Below are 22488 nucleotides of genomic sequence, written 5' to 3' on the forward strand. Positions count from 1 at the left end.
GTTAGGGGGCACAGACTGCACTCCGGGAGTGACAACCCCTCACACCCCTAACAAAGAGCAATCACGAAAGAGCCGTCTGCCAGGATTCACTAGCCAGCAATTAAGGACGGTTGAACTGTGATAATTAAATCGCAATTAAGAGGTGATGACTTATTAATTACAATGAACAAACTGCAATAATTAAAGAGCTATGAACAGGCCAGCCAACAACTCACAGCGAATGAACTGTGATAATTAATTAGTAATTAAAGGAGGCCAACGAACACCTTGCCATTAATGAACTTTGATCAAACATCGCTGAAGAGAAACCAATTAACGAATGGCAATTAACGAATGCCTAATGAATTGGTGCCCCTGGCTATTCTCCTCCTTTGGTAACTGGGGAGGGAGCAAAGTGGAATTGAGGGGCGGGGGGCTCATTTCAGACCCCCCCATCCAAGCCTCGTTGTGCGCGGCTGCCGGCCAGACTCCTCACCGGCAGCGCCCCAGATGCAGCCACAGCGCGCCCTGCAGGTGCAGGCCCAGGTAGCGGGTGAACTCTTCGGGCATGGCGTGAAAGCCCGGCTTGGGGGGCTGGTTGTCGAAGTAGTGGTGGGGCAGGGGCCGCCCCTCGGGGTCGTCGGGGAAGGGCCAGAAGCCGTAGAGGGTGAGGTGCCGGCACATCTCCAGGGCGGCGTTCACCAGCATGAAGCCCGAAGAGAGGCGGTTGGCACGCAGCCCACGGAGACGCCAGTGCCCATCCAGCCGCGCCAGGTACTCGGGGTTCATGAAGAGGGCCCGGGCCGGGGAGCCGAAGTCCTCCAGGGTGTAAAGGGCCTGGAACGAGACCGCGCTGATGCCGGCGAAGCTGAAGGCCGGGATGAGGAGCAGCGGGGCCCCGTAGGTGCCCACGGCCTCCGCGAAGGGACGTCGCCGCCAGCTCAGACCCCTGAACCTGCGGGCAGGGGAGACGCCCCCATCAGCCGCTGTCCTGGCACGGCCCATCCCCCAGCGCCAGACCCGTTCCCTCCCACGGCCGTCCCGTGGCTCAGTCTCCCCTGTCCCGATCCCCCGGTGACCCCATAGCCGACCGGAGAGCCGGGGGGCTGGGACTCCTCTGCCCTGATCCCCCGGTGACCCCATGACCGACCGGAGAGCTGGGGGGCTGGGTCTCCTCTGCCCTGATCCCCCGGTGACCCCATGACCGACTGGAGAGCTGGGGGGCTGGGTCTCCTCTGCCCTGATCCCCCGGTGACCCCATGGCCGACCGGAGAGCCGGGGGGCTGGGTCTCCTCTGCCCCGATCCCCCGGTGACCCCATGGCCGACCGGAGAGCTGGGGGGCTGGGACTCCTCTGCCCCGATCTCCCGGTGACACTATGGCTGACCGGAGAGCCGGGGGGCTGGGTCTCCTCTGCCCCGATCCCCCGGTGACCCCATGGCCGACCGGAGAGCCGGGGGGCTGGGACTCCTCTGCCCCGATCTCCCGGTGACACTATGGCTGACCGGAGAGCCGGGGGGCTGGGTCTCCTCTGCCCCGATCCCCCGGTGACCCCATGGCCGACCGGAGAGCTGGGGGGCTGGGCCTCCTCTGCCCCGATCCCCCGGTGACCCCATGGCCGACCGGAGAGCCGGGGGGCTGGGTCTCCTCTGCCCCGATCCCCCGGTGACACTATGGCTGACCGGAGAGTTGAGGGGCTGGGCCTCCTCTGACCCCAATCCCCCGGTGACACTATGGCTGACCGGAGAGTTGAGGGGCTGGGCCTCCTCTGACCCCAATCCCCCGGTGACACTATGGCTGATCGGAGAGCTAGGGGGCTGGGCCTCCTCTGACCCCAATCCCCCGGTGACACTATGGCTGATCGGAGAGCTAGGGGGCTGGGTCTCCTCTGCCCCGATCCCCCGGTGACCCTATGGCTGATCGGAGAGCTAGGGGGCTGGCATCCAATCCCATCCTTCTTCCCCCGTGGGTCTCAATCCACACTCCTCCCTTCCCCACCCCACAGGTCCCGATTCCGCCCCCTCCCCCCAACCAGGGTTCCCCTCCCGCACGCCCGTACCGTGAATCCAGGATGCTGGGGTTCACGGTGATGACGCTCGATTTGGTGCCCACGTCCTCGGCAAAGTCCATGGGGGGCAAGTTGAACCTGAGGGGGGGTCAGCATGAGCCTCGGGGCATCTGGGGGACCAGGGGTCTCCCTACTTCCTGGGGGTCCCCATGGCTCCACAGTTCCTTCCTCACCACGTGCGGCTCAGAGATAACCCCCTGCGCTCCCCGCACTCCCTGATCTCTGCACCCCCCACCCTCTGATCCCCCTCCCTCCGCACCCCCCACCCTGCAGAGCCCACTCCAGCCGGTATAACTGCTTCCCCTCCCCCACTCTGCCCCCCCGCCCCCCGCCCAGCCACCGTTACCTGATGACGAACTGGGCGCGGTCGATCTCGGGGCCACAGCTGCTGTTACGAAGGATCCCCCCGCTCCCCACCACGGCGCAGCACTCGTAGGGGGTGTCCTGAAACGGGGAGCCCTGCGGGATAGGGGACCTGGGTCAGCACCCACCGGCCATGAGCAGGACGTCCCACACACACAGGGCCCATCTTCCGGCGCTGAGATGCATCCAACTCTGGGGTGGGGCGTGGCAGCTGGTTACACAGGGACCCCTCACCCAGCACTGAGATGCAGCCACCTCTGGGGTGGGGCGTGGCAGCTGCTTACACAGGGACCCCTCACCCAGCACTGAGATGCAGCCACCTCTGGGGTGGGGCGTGGCAGCTGGTTACACAGGGACCCCTCACCCAGCACTGAGATGCAGCCACCTCTGGGGTGAGGCGTGGCAGCTGGTTACACAGGGACCCCTCACCCAACACTGAGATGCAGCCACCTCTGGGGTGGGGCGTGGCAGCTGGCTACACAGGGACCCCTCACCCAGCACTGAGATGCAGCCACCTCTGGGGTGAGGCGTGGCAGCCGGTTACACAGGGACCCCTCACCCAGCACTGAGATGCAGCCACCTCTGGGGTGGGGCGTGGCAGCTGGTTAGACAGGGACCCCTCACCCAGCACTGAGATGCAGCCACCTCTGGGGTGAGGCGTGGCAGCCGGTTACACAGGGACCCCTCACCCAGCACTGAGATGCAGCCACCTCTGGGGTGGGGCGTGGCAGCTGGTTAGACAGGGACCCCTCACCCAGCACTGAGATGCAGCCACCTCTGGGGTGGGGCGTGGCAGCTGGTTAGACAGGGACCCCTCACCCAGCACTGAGATGCAGCCACCTCTGGTGTGAGGCGTGGTGGGGGGGCTGTTTTTAAAGTACCCCTCGCCCGGGGCTGGGATGCAGCCACTTCTGGGGCGGAGCGCCCAGCGCTGAGGCCCCGCCGCCCCCCCAGCCCAGCGCCCCCTACCTGCGGCAGCATCTCCAGCAGCTCCTCCTTCACCACATACTTCTTGGCCCGCTGTCCGTCGTAGACGATCCGGGAGCCCAGCGGGGTGTTGTCCCGGGTCAGCACCAGCCTGGCCGTTGCATTACAGCGGCGTCCCAGCTGCTCCCTGCGAGGGGGAGAGGGGTGACATGGCGGGGGGCACGGTGGAATGGGGAAGGGGGGCAGGGTCATGGGAAGGGGGGGTACGGGGGGGGAATTGTCTGCACTAGTTTGCACCCTCTCCGTAGGACTCTGCGCCTTGGCTTCGCAACCCAGGGGGGTGCAGAAGAAACGGAGTCGGAGACGGGACGGTCGGGGTGGGGGGTACCTGTACCGGCCCAGGGCGCTGGCGTTATGCGCCCAGGGGCAGCTCTGCACCAGCGTCAGCTGCCTCCAGATCCAGGCCTCGTCCAGCCTGGGGGGAGAGACAGAGAGTCACTGACCGGCCAGTAATGGTTTTAAGTCCCCCGTGGGTGCCTCAGTTTCCCCTGTGTTTCGCATGGCTGCCCAGTGGGGGCAGGCTTGGAGAGAGGGCTACGGACCCAGTCCAGCCCTTAACGAGGAAAGCCAGCCCCAGGATGTGGGCGCGCTCAGTGGGGCTATCCTGTGGGTCCCCTCCCCCAGCACCCTGCCCCAGAGACCGGCCTGCCCCCAGCCACACTCGCCTCACGGGGAGGACCCCCCGGCTCAATTTCTGCCCCAGCTCCTGGCACTGCTCCGCGGCCATCTCCCTGGCCTCAGGGCTGGAAAGGAAGATGAGGGGTTAACTACGGAAAGGAGACACCCCTGGGGGTGCTTCCTCTTCTCCCCACCCCCCCAAGACCCCATCCTTCCCCCCCACCCGCCACAGCCTCCCACCCATCCATCCCCCCCAAGCCTGTGTCAGCATGTCTCCACTCCCGGCCCCTTTGATTCCCCCGCCCCCTATGGCCCGCTCCCTCGCATGCCAGCACCCCGGCCCCACCTTGCGCCCCCCACACACCTGGGCTTCGTGGCACAGGCCGTGAGCCAGCCGATCCCTGGTTCGCACGCTGATGCCATACCCTCAAAGGAGGCTCTTTCCGCCAGCGGGGGGGCACGGCTGGGGGGGCACAGAGAGATTAAAAGCAGCCGAGAGAGAGAACCCAGGAGTCCGGGCCTCCAGCCCACCCTGCTCTAACCCCGCAGACCCCACGCCACTCCCAGAATCGGGGAGAGAACCCAGGCGTCCGGGCTCCCAGCCCCTCCTCCTCTAACCCACCAGCCCCGACTCCCCTCCCAGAGCCGGGCAGAGAACCCAGGAGTCCTGGCTCCTAGCCCCCCCTGCTCTAACCACTAGCCCCCCTCCCCGAGCCGGGCAGAGAACCCAGGCGTCCTGGCTCCCAGCCCCCCCTGCTCTAACCACTAGCCCCCCTCCCCGAGCCGGGCAGAGAACCCAGGCGTCCTGGCTCCTAGCCCCCCCTGCTCTAACCACTAGCCCCCCTCCCCGAGCCGGGCAGAGAACCCAGGCGTCCTGGCTCCTAGCCCCCCCTGCTCTAACCACTAGCCCCCCTCCCCGAGCCGGGCAGAGAACCCAGGCGTCCTGGCTCCCAGCCCCCCCTGCTCTATCCACTAGCCCCCCTCCCCGAGCCGGGCAGAGAACCCAGGCGTCCTGGCTCCCAGCCCCCCCTGCTCTAACCACTAGCCCCCCTCCCCGAGCCGGGCAGAGAACCCAGGAGTCCTGGCTCCCAGCCCCCCCTGCTCTAACCACTAGCCCCCCTCCCCGAGCCGGGCAGAGAACCCAGGCGTCCTGGCTCCCAGCCCCCCCTGCTCTAACCACTAGCCCCCCTCCCCGAGCCGGGCAGAGAACCCAGGAGTCCTGGCTCCCAGCCCCCCCTGCTCTAACCACTAGCCCCCCTCCCCGAGCCGGGCAGAGAACCCAGGCGTCCTGGCTCCCACCCCCCCTGCTCTAACCACTAGCCCCCCTCCCCGAGCCGGGCAGAGAACCCAGGCGTCCTGGCTCCCAGCCCCCCCTGCTCTAACCACTAGCCCCCCTCCCCGAGCCGGGCAGAGAACCCAGGCGTCCTGGCTCCCAGCCCCCCCTGCTCTAACCACTAGCCCCCCTCCCCGAGCCGGGCAGAGAACCCAGGCGTCCTGGCTCCCAGCCCCCCCTGCTCTAACCACTAGCCCCCCTCCCCGAGCCGGGCAGAGAACCCAGGCGTCCTGGCTCCCAGCCCCCCCTGCTCTAACCACTAGCCCCCCTCCCCGAGCCGGGCAGAGAACCCAGGCGTCCTGGCTCCCAGCCCCCCCTGCTCTAACCACTAGCCCCCCTCCCCGAGACGGGCAGAGAACCCAGGCGTCCTGGCTCCCAGCCCCCCCTGCTCTAACCACTAGCCCCCCTCCCCGAGCCGGGCAGAGAACCCAGGCGTCCTGGCTCCCAGCCCCCCCTGCTCTAACCACTAGCCCCCCTCCCCGAGCCGGGCAGAGAACCCAGGCGTCCTGGCTCCCAGCCCCCCCTGCTCTAACCACTAGCCCCCCTCCCCGAGCCGGGCAGAGAACCCAGGCGTCCTGGCTCCCAGCCCCCCCTGCTCTAACCACTAGCCCCCCTCCCCGAGCCGGGCAGAGAACCCAGGCGTCCTGGCTCCCAGCCCCCCCTGCTCTAACCACTAGCCCCCCTCCCCGAGCCGGGCAGAGAACCCAGGCGTCCGGGCTCCCAGCCCCCCCTGCTCTAACCACTAGCCCCCCTCCCCGAGCCGGGCAGAGAACCCAGGCGTCCGGGCTCCCAGCCCCCTTCACTCACGTCTGAACCCTCCACAGCACGGAGAGGCTGAAGGTGAGGGTGGTGCCCAGGGCCAGGACCAGGGCCCAGCTCTGCTTCCGCAGCATCCTCGGGGGGCCCATCCTGGCGCTCGCTGTGGGGAGAGCAGGGCCGGTGAGCCACGTTCCCACACGGGCACGGCCCCCTGGGGAGCCCCTCCTCCGCCCCGGCCTCCTGGAGATCATAGCTGGGAGCCCGGACGCCTGGGTTCCCTCCCCGGCTCTGGGAGGGGAGAGGGGCCTAGTAGTTAGAGCCAGGGAGAGAACCCAGGCGTCCTGGCTCCCAGCCCCCCCTGCTCTGACCCACCAGCCCCCACTCCCCTCCCAGAGCCGGGCAGAGAACCCAGGCGTCCTGGCTCCCAGCCCCCCCTCCTCTAACCCACCAGCCCCCACTCCCCCCACAGAGCCGGGCAGAGAACCCAGGCGTCCTGGCTCCCAGCCCCCCCTGCTCTGACCCACCAGCCCCCACTCCCCCCACAGAGCCGGGCAGAGAACCCAGGAGTCCTGGCTCCCAGCCCCCCCTCCTCTAACCCACCAGCCCCCACAGAGCCGGGCAGAGAACCCAGGCATCCTGGCTCCCAGCCCCCCCTGCTCTGACCCACCAGCCCCCACTCCCCTCCCAGAGCTGGGCAGAGAACCCAGGCATCCTGGCTCCCAGCCCCCCTGCTGTAACCCACCAGCCCCCACTCCCCTCCCAGAGCCGGGCAGAGAACCCAGGAGTCCTGGCTCCCAGCCCCCCCTGCTCTGACCCACCAGCCCCTACTCCCCTCCCAAAGCCGGGGAGAGAACCCAGGAGTCCTGGCTCCCAGCCCCCCCTGCTCTGACCCACCAGCCCCCACTCCCCTCCCAGAGCTGGGCAGAGAACCCAGGCGTCCTGACCCTCCCCCTGCAGCCGGCACATGGCCAGGGCGGCTCCTTCCCGTGGGGCCTCCCTCCGGCTCCCCCTGCAGGCCGGGTGGGAACCTCCCGGCGGCGTCTCCCGGGCTGGGTGGGGCCGGGCCGGGGCGTGACGAGCCCCCCCCCCGCCCCCCACTAGGTCTCCCGCCCGCTCCCCGCATGCCGGGGGCTAACAGGGCGGGGGGGGCGCCGCTGGGCGTTTGTGTGATTAATTGTCCGTTGGCTCATGAAAGTCCTCGATCGAAAGTTGACAGACGCGAGTCACCTTCTTCCCCGGCCCCTCCATGCCCCCCACCCCGGTCTCACAGGGGGTGCTCGACCCCCGCTCTGCCTCCCCCCCCCCGGTCCAGAGCCCCGTCCTTCCAGCCGAGCCCCCTAGATCATCTGCCCCCCGTCCTTTGTCGACCGTCCCAGGTTAAGAGGTCACTGGGCCTCCCCTGCCATCCTCCGTCCTTTGTGTCGTCCCCCCCCCCGGGGCCGGGACCCCGCTCCTCGGCCCGTCTCCTCCCACTGGCCCCACCCGGCCGGCTGCCAAGCCCCGTGGCCACCAGCTCACCGGCCGCTGGGGTCCCCCACCTCCAGGCCGTTGTCCAGTCGCAGCGGGTCCCCTGCAACAGCAAACTGCCCCTCCTGGTGACGCGCGCAGGGAAACTGAGGCCCGCCCCGGTCCCCAGGCAAAACACGAAGAAAATCCCCCGTTTCCTCCCAGAATCCAACCGGTTGCGGCCCCGAGAGTCCAAGGACCGACGTGTCGCGGAAAGTTGGGTCCTGCCCATCGCCTCGCCAGCTTCGGGGCCGTTCGGGAGCCGGGGAGGGTCCAGATTTCTGCTGGGGGGGGGCCGCGATTTGGTGGGTCCTTGGCTGCAGCAGCCCGACGTCTCGCGTCATGCTTGGACCCTAGGACCTGGGCTTCCGGCGTTTCCACCCCACGTCCTCTCTCGCTCCTGGGGTCGCGACGTACGAGCTCTGGTCCCGCCAACTCCTGCGCGGTCTCCCCCCGGGGTGGGGCTGGTCCCAGGGGGCAGGGAGAGGGTAGCTGGGGGCTGGGTGCGGGTGGGGGGTAGCTCAGGGGGCAGGGAGGGGGTGGCTGGGGGCTGGGTGCGGGCGGGGAGGGTAGCTCAGGGGGCAGGGAGGGGGTGGCTGGGGGCTGGGTGTGCGTGGGGGGGTGGCTGGGGGCATCTTCCCTCCTGCTGCAAACTGCACCCCGATGTGGAATGACACTCGGGGGAGGGGGGTAGAGGTGGTCCCCTGCCCGCCCTCCCGGACCCCGCACCCCGACCCCCTGCCCCAGCCCGGAGCCCCCTCCCGGACCCCACACCCCGACCCCCTGCCCCAGCCCAGTGAAAGTGAGTGAGGGTGGGGGACAGTGAGTGATGGCGGGTGGGGGGCTGGGGTGAAGGGGGGCGGGCGGCTGGGGTGACGGGGGGCAGGGCCTCCGCGAAGGGGCAGGGCAGGCTTTGTGTGGTAAGAAAGTTGGCAGCTCTCGGTGGGGATGCCAGGAGGGACCCCCGCGGGGGCCAGGTAGGATGGGGGGGTCGCTCTCACAAGGCACTCGGATCCTGCCAGATATGGGGGGAAGGGGCTCAGTTGAGGGGGGCATTCGCCCCACAGTCAGTGCTGGCCCTGATGCCCCAGTGCTTTGGGGGGGGGCAGGAAGGGGCGCTTTGTCTCTCACTGTCAGGGCTGGCCCCAGGGCGGCGCTCGGGGGTGCTGGGGGGCAGAGAGCGGGGCGGGGGGCTCGGCAGGGGGTGCTCTCCCCCGGCGGGCGGGGCTGGCCCCAGGGCGGCGCTCGGGGGCGCTGGGGGACAAGGGGCGGGGCGGGGGGGGCCTCAGCGCTGGTGGGTGGGGTGTTGGATTAAAATAAGGATTAATAGGTTTTATGCCGTCCCTGGATAAAAGAGGGACGAGTGTGGCCCAGTACAGAGCCCGGATTTGTCTCTCTGCCTGTTCTCGCAGCCTGCTGAGCCTGGCCGAAGTGGGCCAGGCCTGTTCGTTCACACGGTCTGTGTTAATTGCCGGCGACCCTCCGGAGACTCAGTTCCAAAAGCCACAAGATCACGTTCGGGCAACTCCTTTTGACAAGTGCCACGGATGGGCTGCCTGGAGCCCGCCAGCCCCGGTGGTTTCAGGGCGGGGACGTTACAGGAGAAATCGGGAATCCGCTGTGCCCATGCCAGGAAGCTGGGACGTGGCACAGGGCCTCTCTGCGGCTGGACGTTGCTGGGTAATACAAGGCCGAGGGGAATAAGGAAAACAATTACCCCGGAGCACTCGGCCGAAAGATGCGCTGGGCGAGCTGGCCCGATAACCCCGAGGGCACACCGGAGTCCACCCCCAAGCGCCCCAAAGCCAAAGACCCGAAGAGCAAGATAACAACAAGCCGTCACTGCAGTGCCATCTGCGTGAGTGACCATCACAGCAAACGTGAGACCAGCGATTGACCGTCACGTCAAACGTGAGACCAGCGATTGTCATGTCAAACGTGAGAGCAGCGATTGTCATGTCAAACGTGAGAGCAGCGATTGACCCTCACTTCAAACGTGAGACCAGCAATTGTCATGTCAAACGTGAGACCAGCGATTGTCATGTCAAACGTGAGACCAGCGATTGACCCTCACTTCAAACGTGAGACCAGCAATTGTCATGTCAAACGTGAGACCAGCGATTGACCCTCACTTCAAACGTGAGACCAGCGATTGTCACTTCAAATGTGAGACCAGCGATTGACCGTCACGTCAAACATGAGACCAGCGATTGACCCTCACTTCAAACGTGAGACCAGCGATTGTCATGTCAAACGTGAGACCAGCGATTGACCCTCACTTCAAACGTGAGACCAGCGATTGTCATGTCAAACGTGAGACCAGCGATTGACCCTCACTTCAAACGTGAGACCAGCGATTGTCACTTCAAATGTGAGACCAGCGATTGACCGTCACGTCAAACATGAGACCAGCGATTGACCCTCACTTCAAACGTGAGACCAGCGATTGTCATGTCAAACATGAGACCAGCGATTGACCGTCACGTCAAACATGAGACCAGCGATTGACCCTCACTTCAAATGTGAGACCAGCGATTGTCACGTCAAACGTGAGACCAGCGATTGACCGTCACTTCAAACGTGAGACCAGGGATTGTCATGTCAAACATGAGACCAGCAATTGACCCTCACTTCAAACGTGAGACCAGCGATTGACCCTCACTTCAAACGTGAGACCAGGGATTGTCATGTCAAACATGAGACCAGCGATTGACCCTCACTTCAAACGTGAGACCAGCGATTGACTGTCACGTCAAATGTGAGACCAGCGATTGTCACTTCAAACGTGAGACCAGCGATTGACCCTCACTTCAAACGTGAGACCAGCAATCGATTGTCACTTCAAACGTGAGACCAGCATGATGAGGCAAACCCTATAGACCTGTATGAGGATAAATCCCTATGAAGACAGACTCTGAAGACTGAGGGTCTGGTTCAGCAACCAACTTCCAGGAGCCTCAGATGCACCTCTGACAAGGCCCGGCTCCCTCCTTGTGTCCAGGCCACCTGGCCAGTGACTTTGCACAAGCAACTTCTAGGCCGGTAATTATAACAACAACCTTGCAGAACTTGTGCATATGAGTGAACGAACGTGCGAGTGAATGGAATGTTATAGCTAGAACTGATTGCTGACTCTGATTCTTTATTCACAAGAAACCCGGCGTATTGCCTCTTTCATCGATTCATAGATACTAGGGTCAGAAGGGACCATCATGGTCACCTAGTCCGACTTCCTGCACAACGCAGGCCGCAGAATCTCACCTACCCACTCCTGCGAAAAACCTCTCACCTGTGTCTGAGCTATTGAAGTCTTCAAATCATGGTTTAAAGACTTCAAGGAGCAGAGAATCCTCCAGCAAGTGACCCGTGCCCCATGCTACAGAGGAAGGAGAAAAACCTCCAGGGCCTCTTCCAGTCTGCCCTGGAGGAAAATTCCTTCCCGACCCCAAATATGGCGATCAACTAAACCCTGAGCATGTGGGCAAGATTCACCGGCCAGACACCCAGGAAAGAATTCTCTGTAGTAACTCAGATCCCACCCCATCTAACATCCCATCACAGGCCGTTGGGCCTATTTACCATGAATAGTTAAAGATCAGTTAATTGCCAAAATCATGTTATCCCATCATACCATCTCCTCCATAAACTTATCGAGTTTAATCTTGAAGCCAGATAGGTCTTTCACCTGCACTGCTCCCCTTGGAAGGCTATTCCAAAACTTCACTCCTCTGATGGTCAGAAACCTTCGTCTAATTTCAAGTCTAAACTTCCCGATGGCCAGTTTATATCCATTTGTTCCTGTGTCCACATTGGTACTGAGCTTAAATAATTCCTCTCCCTCTCCGGTATTTATCCCTCTGAGAGCAATCATATCTCCCCTCAGCCTTCTTTTGGTTAGGCTAAACAAGCCAAGCTCCTTGAGTCTCCTTTCATAAGACAGGTTTTCCATTCCTCGGATCATCCTAGTAGCCCTTCTCTGTACCTGTTCCTGTTTGAATTCATCCTTCTTAAACATGGGAGACCAGAACGGCACACAGTATTCCAGGGGAGGTCTCACCAGTGCCTTGGAGAACGGTACTAAAACCTCCTTATCTCCACTGGAAATACCTTGCCTGATGCATCCCAAGACCGCATTAGCTTTGTTCACGGCCATATCACATTGGCGGCTCATAGTCATCCTATGATCAGCCAATACTCCAAGGTCCTTCTCCTCCTCCGTTACTTCTAATTGATGCGTCCCCAGCTTATAACTAAAATTCTTGTTATTAATCCCTGAATGCATCACCTTACACTTCTCACCATTAAATTTCATCCTATTACTCCAGTTTACAAGGTCATCCAGATCCTCCTGTAGGGTATCCCGGTCCTTCTCTAAATTGGCAATACCTCCCCGCTTTGTATCATCCGCAAACTTTATTAGCACACTCCCACTTTTTGTGCCAAAGTCAGTAATAAAAGGATTAAATAAGATTGGTCCCAAAACTGATCCTTGAGGAACTCCACTGGTAACCTCCCTCCAGCCTGACAGTTCACCTTTCAGTATGACCCGTTGTAGTCTCCCCTTTAACCAGTTCCTTATCCATCTTTCAATTTTCATATTGATCCCCATCTTTTCCAATTTAACTAATAATTCCCCATGTGGTACCATGTCAAACGCCTTACGAAATCTAGGTAAATTAGATCCACTGCGTTTCCTTTGCCTAAAAAATCTGTTACTTTCTCAAAGAAGGAGATCAGGTTGGTTTGGCATGATCTACCTTTTGTAAAACCATGTTGTATTTTGTCCCCTTTACCATTGACCTCAATGTCCTTAATTACTTTCTCCTTCAAAAATTTTTCCAAGACCTTGCATACTACAGATGTCCAACTAACAGGCCTGTAGTTACCCGGATCACTTTTCTTTCCTTTCTTAAAAATAGGAACTTTGTTAGCAATTCTCCAGTCATACGGTACAACCTCTGAGTTTACAGATTCATTAAAAATTCTTGCTAATGGGCTTGCAATTTCATGTGCCAATTCCTTTAATATTCTTGGAGGAAGATTATCTGGGCCCCCCGATTTAGTCCCATTCAGCTGTTCGAGTTTCGCTTCTACCTCAGATATGGTAATGTCTACCTCCATATCCTCATTCCCATTTGTCATGCTACCATTATCCCTGAGATCCTCTTTAGCCTCATTAAAGACTGAGGCAAAGTATTTGTTTCGATATTGGGCCATGCCTAGATTATCCTTGACCTCCACTCCATCCTCAGTGCTTAGTGGTCCCACTTCTTCTTTCTTGGTTTTCTTCTTATTTATATGGTTATAGAACCTTTTACTGTTGGTTTTAATTCTCTTTGCAAGGTCCTTCTCACTTTATCCCTTCATGTTCTGACCTCAATAAGGTAGCTTTCCTTGCTGATCCCTCCCATCTTCCACTCCCTGTATGCTTTCTGCTTTTTCTTAATCACCTCTCTGAGATGCTTGCTCATCCAGCTTGGTCTACAGCTCCTGCCTAGGAATTTTGCCCCCTTGCTTGGGATGCAGGCTTCCCATAGCTCCTGCAGCGTTGACTTGAAGTAATCCCAGGCCTCCTCTGCCTTTACATCCATAAGTTCTTCAGTCCAATCCACTTCCCTAACTAATGTCCTTAATTTTTGAAAGTCAGCCCTTTTGAAATCAAACACCCTAGTCGCAGATTTATTTTTGTTGATCCTTCCGTTCAGTTTGAACTGAATTAGCTCATGATCACTTGAACCAAGATTGTCCCCGACAACCATTTCTTCTATGAGGTCCTCAGTACTCACCAAAACCAAATCTAAAATGGCATCCCCTCTAGTCGGTTCAGCAACTACTTGATGAAGGAATCCATCAGCTATCGCATCTAGGAACATCTGAGCCCGATTATTATTCCTAGCACTCGTCCTCCAGTCTATATCTGGGAAGTTAAAGTCTCCCATGATCACGCAGCTTCCATGAGTATTTACTTCATTAAAAACATTAAAGAGGGCTCGATCCATATCCAGATTAGATCCCGGCGGTCTATAGCTCACTCCAAGCACTATCCCGGGGGGGGTCTAGTAGTTTTCTTCCCCAATGTGATTTTTGCCCAGACGGACTCGGTCTTATCCCTTCCATCGCTTCTTATTTCTTTACAGTCTACCTCCTCATTGATAGACAATGCTACTCCCCCACCTTGGCCTTTATTCCTAAACAGCACATCCCCTTCAATGCCCGTAGTCCAGTCCTGACGACTATTCCACCCTGTTTCTGTTCGCCCTAGAATAGCTGGTTTCACTTCCTGCACCAGTACCTCTAATTCCTCCATTTTGTTACCTAGGCGCCTCGCATTGCTGTACAAACATCTTCATTTTTGCTGTTTGGCCTCGCTCACGTTCTGTACCCGATTCGGCACGGTCATTCTACAGCCAGTACGACCTATTAGACGGGTATCCACACTGCCCTTCCTCCTTATATCCTGCCCACGGCTGTATCCTCTCTTACTTCATTTTCTTCCCTCCCAATGCTAAAATCCGGGGTGGAGATTACCTGGACATCTCCCAGCCATCTCCCCCAGATTCCAAGTTTAAAGCTCTCTTAATCAGTTGTGCCAGCCTCCGTCCTAGAAGTCTATTTCCTTCCCTACTCAGATGAAGTCCATCCCGAGAGAACTGTCCTCTGTCCAGGAATGCCTCCCAGTGGCCATACGTCCCAAAGCCCTCCTTCTAGCACCACTGCCTAAGCCATCGGTTGATAGTCATCATCTTGTCACGCCTTTGTTGCCCTTCTCCAGGAACAGGCAGAATCCCACTGCAGATCACCTGAGCCTCGATTTCCTTAAGCATCTTCCCCAGCCTAGCATAGTCTCCCCTTAATACTTTCCAGCGAGAATCTAGCCGTATCATTTGTTCCCACATGAAGGATAATTCGGGGATTCTTTCCCGTTCCCTTTAGGATCCTTTTCAACCTCAGGTCAACATCCCATATCTTAGCCCCTGGAAGACAGCACACCCTTCTATTCTCTGGATCAGCTCTGGTTACAGGCCTGTCTAGTCTTCTCAGTAAAGAGTCCCTGGTCACGTAGACCTGCCTTTCCCTGGTGACAGTGCGATTCTCCAGTCTATCCCCTGTTCCCTCTGGCTGCAAGTTCTTTCCATTCCTATTCTCCCTTGTAATCCTCTTCAACCCATCCTGTATCCTCCTGGGGCTCATATTTGGTGTAGTCTCCATTGACTCTTCCCCTTTTCCTATAGGACTAGCTGCTCTTCTCTTCTTCCTTGCCCTTCCAGCTTCATTGACTACCTGCTGAGCCCCTTCTTCATTTTCCAACTCTCAAAACCTATTCCTGAACTCTATTTCTCCTTCACGAGCTCGTCGTTTCCTCTGCCTGGTTCTTTTAGTCACTTGCTTCCACTGACCACTTTCCTCACCTCAGAATTCCCCAGTCCTGCTTCCATCTGCAAGGCTGAGCTTTTCCCTTCAGATACCTCATGTCTTTGCTCCACCATCTGCTTGAACCCCTTCCTAAACTCAACCAGACTTTCCACCTGCATCTCCAAACCTCGGATCTTCTCCTCCATCAGCTCGAGCAGGCGGCATTTCATGCAGACAAAGGGCTTACCAGGTCCCCCCTCCAGGATCGTGGACATCCGGCCAAGTCCCACCCTCTGCTCCCCTTCAGCCGCACGGGGCCGCGCCCCAGAGGCAGATTCACGGTTTTGCTCCTGCTCTGGAACCCCGCCCAAGCTCAGTGGATGTCCACCGAGGAGGCCAGAAGCCCCGGTGAAGCAGTGAGGCTGCTTGGACACCGAATTTCCCTGCCCACTATAAACGGAGAGGGGGGAAATGCTGAGAGACAGGACGCTATCCCGACCCACCTCTAGAAGGAAGTGCGGGACCCACCGAGGCGGAGAAGAAGCCCAGCTACAAGGGTTACAAGAGGACCTTGCCTCTTATCCCATGACAACTTACTTTGCTTAAGAGCCTTTGGTGAGGGATCCTGTCAAAGGCTTTCTGAAAATTTAAGTCCACAATATCCGCTGGATCCCCCTTGTCCACATGCTTGTTGACCCCCTCAAAGAATTCTAGTAGATTGGTGAGGCAGGATTTCCCTTTACAAAAACCATGCTGACTCTTCCCCAACAAATCGTGTTCATCTCGGTGTCTGAAAATTCTGTTCTTTGCTAGAGTTTCAACCAGTTTCCCCGGTGCAACAAAGTGGGACTGTTCTTAATGTTTCCTCATTGACCATCACCTTCCGCTCCCACTGGGGGTCCGAGGGGCCTGGCCCCAGGAGACTCCACACAGACATACAGGTTGGGGTCAGGAGTGGGAGCCTGTCCACCTCCCCACCCATCGGGCTGACGGAGTCTACGGCCTTGGGACCCAGCAAGGGGGCTAGACACCGGGGCTTTTCCGCAGGGTCCCCCGGTTCAAATCTCCAGCCTGCTCAAAGGCAGTGAGGTGGGCATCCACATCCCCCCCTCCTTAACCAGGGGCAGCAATTTAGTCTCGAGGTTCCCTGCGGAACTGGCCCCCCGGGGTCTATCCCCACTCACCCCTAGGGGGTCCCCTAGGCCTCTCCGCTCCACCATCACCAGTTCATGCTGCTGCTGCTTCTGCAGCTCTTTCTCGGGCTCTCGCTGTCTCTCACAGTCCTCTTGCTCTCTCGGACTCAGCTCCAATCCCGTCCGTCTCGATCCCCCGATGGGGAACCCGATCGTGAAGACCCTCGTCTGGTCGGGGACAGGAGTCTTGGGGATGCCTGGCTCCCACTCCAGCTGCTCCCAGATCCTGCTATAGCCCCATTTGGGGTCAGGAATCTGCTCCTTAGAGCGGTCATCCTCCTCCAGCTGCACGATTAACTGTGCTTCGGTGAACTTTCCAACGCTCAACCCTCTCTTTCTGCACAGGGTTACAATGTCCTTCTTCAGGAGACGGTGACAGGCCCTCACTCCGCCCTTCCCAAGTTGTGGACTCACAGGCCTGTGTGCTCTCAGCTCCCCACGGTTTCCAGGGAGAACCCCTAGTGTGCCAGCCCTTCTCGAGGTCACCCCCTCTTTGCCAGGGTCGAGCTGCAGACTCCTCCGCCCCTTGGACTGGTCGCTGCAAACCCCAGGGGAACCCTGTTACTGCAAAAGTCCTTCTCTCTCCCCGGGCCAAGCTGCAGGCTCCTCCGCCCCTGAGACTGCTCACTGCAGTCCCCAGGGGGACCCCATTACTGCACAGTCCTTCTCACTGGTCACACACTCCCAGGGGTTAACCGCCCCCCGAAACCGCTCCTCTCCGAGCCTTCTGCATGCCTTGTCCTCGTCAATCCCCCTTCATTTTATTGCTCCCCCGTCACTTGCTGCAGGAAGTGCCATCCACGGGTTGCAGTACATCCCACCGCTGCCACCGGTTGTCACGGAGTCCCTGGGTGATGCTCTGGAGCTGCTCCCCATGAAGCCAGGCAGGACTCTGGGGAAGTCTCCTTTCTGTGAGCAGCCTGTCTGCAGGACACACAGCTCACACAGCTTCCACCTTCCTGGGTCCGACCTCAGAGCAGTCAGCCTCCTCTGCCCCTCCGTGCACTTCCCACAGCGAGTCCGCCCAGGCAGGATCCTGGGGAAGCCAGAGGGTCCTGCCCCCCAACTCCGCAGTCAGACGGGACTCTCAGCCAGCCAGTAACACAGAAGGTTTATTAGACGACAGGGACATGGTCTAACACAGAGCTTGCAGGTGCAGAGAACGGGACCCCTCAGCTGGGTCCATTTTGGGGGGCAGTGAGCCAGACAACCACGTCTGCCCTTCACTCCATGTCCCCAGCCAGCCCCAAACTGAAAACTCCCTCCAGCCCCTCCTCCTCTGGGCTTTGTCCCTTTCCCGGGCCAGGAGGTCACCGGATTCCTTTGTTCTCCAACCCCTTCAGCTCTCACCTTGCAGGGGGAAGGGCCAGGCCATCAGTTGCCAGGAAACAGGGTGTCGCCATTTATGTACCCTGGCCCCTTGCTCTGCAACAATTACACCCCCTTATCCCACCCCCTAGAGACTTAAGAACTGCCTAGGGGAAACTGAGGCACCCCTACAGTATTCAGAGGAAACATTAAGAACAGTCCCGCCTCGTCACCCCCGTGGCCACATCTGATCGCAGTATTGAAGGTGTGGGCGTACCATGGATGTATAGAGAGGCAATCGGATATTTTCGGTCCTATCGGACACTGCAGTGTCCGAATTCACACTCACGTCTAGGGCACGGGAGAGTCTGTCCACAGCGCAGACCGGTGGGTTAGAGCGGAGAGGCCGGTGCCCCGTCTAGCCAAAGGCTCGGCCTGACCGGGGTCTTATCGAATGCTCCGGCTGAGCAAAACAACGTCCGTTTGGCGAGCGGCCTGAGATCCCCCCCAAAAAGTTAGAGGAGCTTAGAGGGGCGGAAAGTCCGGGCCGCAGGGGAAGGGGTGCAATGGGGCGGGGCCACAAGGGAAGGGGCGGGGCCGTGGCTGGAACAGGGGCGGGGCGGCAGGCCGGGGCAAAATGGGGGTGGGACCACAGGGGGAAGTGGGGGGATCGGGCCACGGTGCTGCCCCCGCCCCCCCTCCCACACACACACACTTGCTCCGGCCCAGGGGGGAAAGGTGAGAAAATGAACGATCGAAACTGGAAAGTGCAGGGCAAAAAGAACGAGAAAGCCTCAAAAATGGATTTTTGGGGGGCCAAACGTTCCAGAGAACAGGGCAACTGACCCCCCCCAAATCTCTGAGTAAACTGTGCAACCCCCCCCCCCCACAAAAAACCCCTCGAGCCAAAAAGAGCAGGAAAAGTGAAAACAAGGGGCGTGCTAAAAACAGAGAAATCTGTGACCAACTTCTCCCCAAAAGTTCTGGCCGAGAAGTGCAGCGTTGCTGGTCTGGCCCCATGCAGCTGGTGTTTCGGGGGCTAGTTGCCAAGCCAGAGCAGTGGGGTCAGACACCCCCCCCGCACCCCCCAAGTTGCCCTGGGCGAAGCGTCTGCAGCGGCTGGAGCGCGCCCGGGGAGGCGGTGCCGGGAGACGCCGGGCAAGGAAACCCCCTTAACTCAGCCCGCTCCCTGCTGGGGCCGGCGAGGAGTCGGGGGGCCGGGGCGGGAGAGAGGTTGGAGGCGTCTGGCTGGTTGCCCTGATGGCTAGGCAGTGCCCTGCCCAGATACCGGCTCCGCACAAGCAGGTGTCTGTTTGCTTTGACTCTGGACAAACAACAGAGAGGAAGTCGGCCCGCCTGGGACACACACGGCCTGTGGCTTCCCGCAGCCTGGCACCAAGGGCCTGGTGCCAGAGGTGAGCTTGGCTACGAAAGCCCAGCGCTCAGAGGAGGGGGGCGTCTAGGAGCGTAGATTGGTGGGCTGGGAGCCAGGACTCCTGGGTTCTCTCCCCAGCTCTGGGAGGGGAGTGGGGGCTGGTGGGTCAGAGCAGTGGGGGCTGGGAGCCAGGACTCCTGGGTTCTCTCCCTGGCTCTGGGAGGGGAGTGGTGGCTAGTGGTTGGGGCAGGGAGCCAGGACTCCTGAGTTCTCTCCCTGGCTCTGGGAGGGGAGTGGTGGCTAGTGGTTGGGGCAGGGAGCCAGGACTCCTGGGTTCTCTCCCCAGCTCTGGGAGGGGAGTGGGGGCTAGTGGTTAGAGCAGAGGGGGCTGGGAGCCAGGACTCCTGGGTTCTCTCCCTGGCTCTGGGAGGGGAGTGGTGGCTAGTGGTTGGGGCAGGGAGCCAGGACTCCTGGGTTCTCTCCCCAGCTCTGGGAGGGGAGGGGGGGCTAGTAGTTAGAGCAGAGAGGAGCCCCCGGTCGAGGCTGGTCTCTCCAGGGTTTTACTTTGTGACCCGGGGGAAAACACAAAATCCCCCCCGGTCCAAGTGGCAGAAGACACGAAAAATATCGCAGAGGGCGGGTGGCCAAGGCCGAGAGCCCCAGTGAACCCCACAACACTTGCCATTTGGGGGCGCCTTGCCCCCCTGGCTCCCTCCCTCAGGTCTCTGAGCATGGGGACACCTCCCGGGTCGCAAAGTGCTCTTGACAAGAGCCGGGGAATGGCCACGTTCCCGTTGGAAATAGGCTGCAATTTCCCCAGCCCTTGGACCGACCTCCGCAGGGAAGGGAATCCTACCCCAGGAGAGCCCCTGGCCTCCACCCCACCCAGCCTCACCCGGCCCTGCCACAAAACGCTGGGTGAACTCCCGTCGCCGGGCCAAATCGCCCCCTCATCTCCGGTCTGAATGTGTCCAGCGCCGACGGCCAGGGCTCCCGGAACTGGGGGCCCCGGAACCGGACGCAGGACCCCAGCCCCAGTTGCCCAGATCCACAGGGAAAAGCCCCTCCCTGCTCCTTCTCGCCATTGCCCCCGGTTCATACGGTCGAGAGGTGGATTTTCCATCCCGGCTTCTCGGATCCAGACGGGCTGCGGGTCCGGGAGAGAGGCCAGATACCGGGCTCCAGCCAGGGCAATTGCTTGCTACTGCATCGCTGGGGAACCCAGGAGATCGGCTGGGCGGAGCCGATGGACGCTTCTGGCCTTGAACACTTGAACTATTATGCCTCGGAGGGGGGGCAGCATGGGATGGGTCTACGGGGAAGGATACTGCCCAGAGATTGCAGATTAACCAGGAAAAGAACCCAGGAGTCCTGGCTCCCAGCCCTCCCTGCTCTAACCATGAGTCTGCCTCCCCAAGCTGGGGAGAGAACCCAGGAGTCCTGGCTCCCAGCCCCCCTGCTCCAACCATGAGTCTGCCTCCCCAAGCTGGGGAGAGAACCCAGGAGTCCTGGCTCCCAGCACCCCCTGCTCTGACCCACCAGCCCCCTTCCCAGAGCTGGGGAGAGAACCCAGGCATTCTGGCTCCCAGCACCCCCCACTGCTCTAACCACTAGGCCCCACTCCCCTCCCAGAGCCACGGAGAGAACCCAGGAGTCCTGGCTCCCACCCCCCCTGCTCTGACCCACCAGCCCCCTTCCCAGAGCTGGGGAGAGAACCCAGGCATTCTGGCTCCCAGCACCCCCCACTGCTCTAACCACTAGGTCCCACTCCCCTCCCAGAGCCAGGGAGAGAACCCAGGAGTCCTGGCTCCCACCCCCCCTGCTCTAACCCACCAGCCCCCACTCCCCTCCCAGAGCTGGGCAGGGAACCCAGGAGTCCTGGCTCCCAGCCCCCCTGCTCTAACCATGAGCCCTCCTCCCCAAGCTGGGGAGAGAACCCAGGAGTCCTGGCTCCCAGCCCCCCCTGCTCTAACCACTAGCCCCCTTCCCAGAGCTGGGGAGAGAACCCAGGCATTCTGGCTCCCAGCACCCCCCACTGCTCTAACCACTAGGTCCCACTCCCCTCCCAAAGCCAGGGAGAGAACCCAGGAGTCCTGGCTCCCAGCACCCCCCACTGCTCTAACCACTAAGCCCCACTCCCTCCACAGAGCTGGGCAGAGAACTCCTGGGTTCTCTCCCTGGCTCTGGGGAGGGGAGTGGGGCCTAGTGATGAGAGCAGGGGGGCCTGGGAGCCAGGACTCCTGGGTTCTCTCCCCAGCTCTTGGGGAGGGGAGTGGGGCCTAGTGGTCAGAGCAGGGGGACCTGGGAGCCAGGACTCCTGGGTTCTCTCCCCAGCTTGGGGGAGGGGAGTGGGGCCTAGTGGTCAGAGCAAGGGGGGCTGGGAGCCAGGACTCATGTTTGGGGGGGGGTGTCTAGTGAGTTACGCTCTGAAGCCCTGTCGGCAAAGGCCGGCCACCCCGAGGTGGCGAGCCCTGAGCCAGGCTTCTCCAGACAGGCCGGGGCAGACCCTGTGGAAATCCAAGCGGTGAGCTGGGAGGTTTGGGGGTGCTAGTCTCCAGGGGCCGCTCTGTTCCCGCGCCCCGTCCCCCAGAAATCTGTGATCGGCAGCCAGGCACCCAGAGCCCCCAGAACCGGCTCCGAGGGACGTACCCCCTGAACGCCGCCCTGGCCGATCGAAGACGCTGCACCGGAGAAATCGATCCCGTCCCGGAACGGGCCACCCCAGCCCCCCGAGATAACCCCCCCCGCCAACCCCACACCCCTCGCTGTCACCTCCCACCCCCCACTGAAACCCATCCGGGCTGTCATCAAACACTCACAGCCCAGCTCTTCCCGAACCCCCCTTGCCGGCCTTCAAACCCCACCACCACGAGCTCATCGTGGGAAGCGAGCTCCCCGCAGACCCACCAGCTCACAGCGGTAAAAGTAAACCTGCCCCCCGGGTAGCCTGGCGAAAGATAGGGGAAACTGAGGCATGCCTGGACCCGTGACAGAAACTTCTCACTTCCTCACCCGGGCGCTTCGCGGGGATCCTGCTGCCCGGCCGGACGCAGGTTTCCTTCCTTACACCCCGGCCGTGATCTTGGGGGTCGCCCCGGTGCCGCAAATTCGGTGCCAGGGCTGGGCGCCCCAGGGGGATGCTGGGGGCTGGGGCCTCCCGCCTGGAGCCAAGCTGTGCGGGGCGTGCGGGCTCGGTGCGGGGGGCCTGGCACACAAACCCCGCTCTGCCCTCAGGGCAGGGGGCAGCCGGGTCCCCGGGAAGCGGGACCAGCGGCGTTAACCCCCCTCTCTCTGCCCCCTCGCCGGGCGGCAGCGAGGCGGGACCCCCGACATCCCTGCCGGAGCGTGGCCCAGCACGGGAACCCCGTGTGCGGGGCAAGGGGGGAGCAGGGGCTTTGGGGGCACTGGCCTCTGCGGGACCCACTGAGTTATGGGGGCATGGCAGGGAGTGGGATTCAGTGGGGCAGAGGGCGGGCGGGTGAATAGGGTGGATGGTGGGGGATGGGCTGTTGATGGGGCTGGGGGGGACGTGGGGGGAGGGGAAGGAGGTGGGGGAAGGTGGGGAGGGGAAGAGAAAGGGGTCACTGAAGGAGTGTGGGGGAGGGGAAGGAGGCGGGGGGAGGGATGTGGGGGGATGTGGGGGAGGG

General features: G+C 61.1%; 1 protein-coding gene across 2 annotated transcripts; it reads right to left on the reverse strand.

Annotated features, from left to right (window-relative positions):
• Positions 1 to 221: 221 nt before the first annotated feature.
• Positions 222 to 20079, reverse strand: LOC311514128 (alpha-2,8-sialyltransferase 8E-like). Of its 2 annotated transcripts, none has more exons than XM_084616537.1 (9): positions 19943 to 20079; positions 6155 to 6266; positions 4379 to 4477; positions 4062 to 4139; positions 3731 to 3811; positions 3379 to 3523; positions 2393 to 2505; positions 2038 to 2124; positions 222 to 934 (listed from the first exon to the last, which is right to left on the reverse strand). In XM_084616537.1, exons 1-9 carry the CDS (start codon positions 19962 to 19964, stop codon positions 472 to 474), a joined length of 1200 nt encoding a protein of 399 aa, XP_084472663.1. In that variant the 5' UTR covers positions 19965 to 20079; the 3' UTR covers positions 222 to 471. The 2 variants fall into 2 exon arrangements, with proteins under 2 accessions (XP_084472663.1, XP_084472662.1); XM_084616536.1 differs by having other exon boundaries at positions 3725 to 3811.
• Between the last annotated feature and the right edge of the window lie 2409 nt (positions 20080 to 22488).

This window comes from Lepidochelys olivacea, assembly GCF_965140295.1.
Source record: "Lepidochelys olivacea isolate rLepOli2 genome assembly, chromosome: 28".
NCBI classification, from domain to species: Eukaryota; Metazoa; Chordata; order Testudines; family Cheloniidae; genus Lepidochelys; species Lepidochelys olivacea.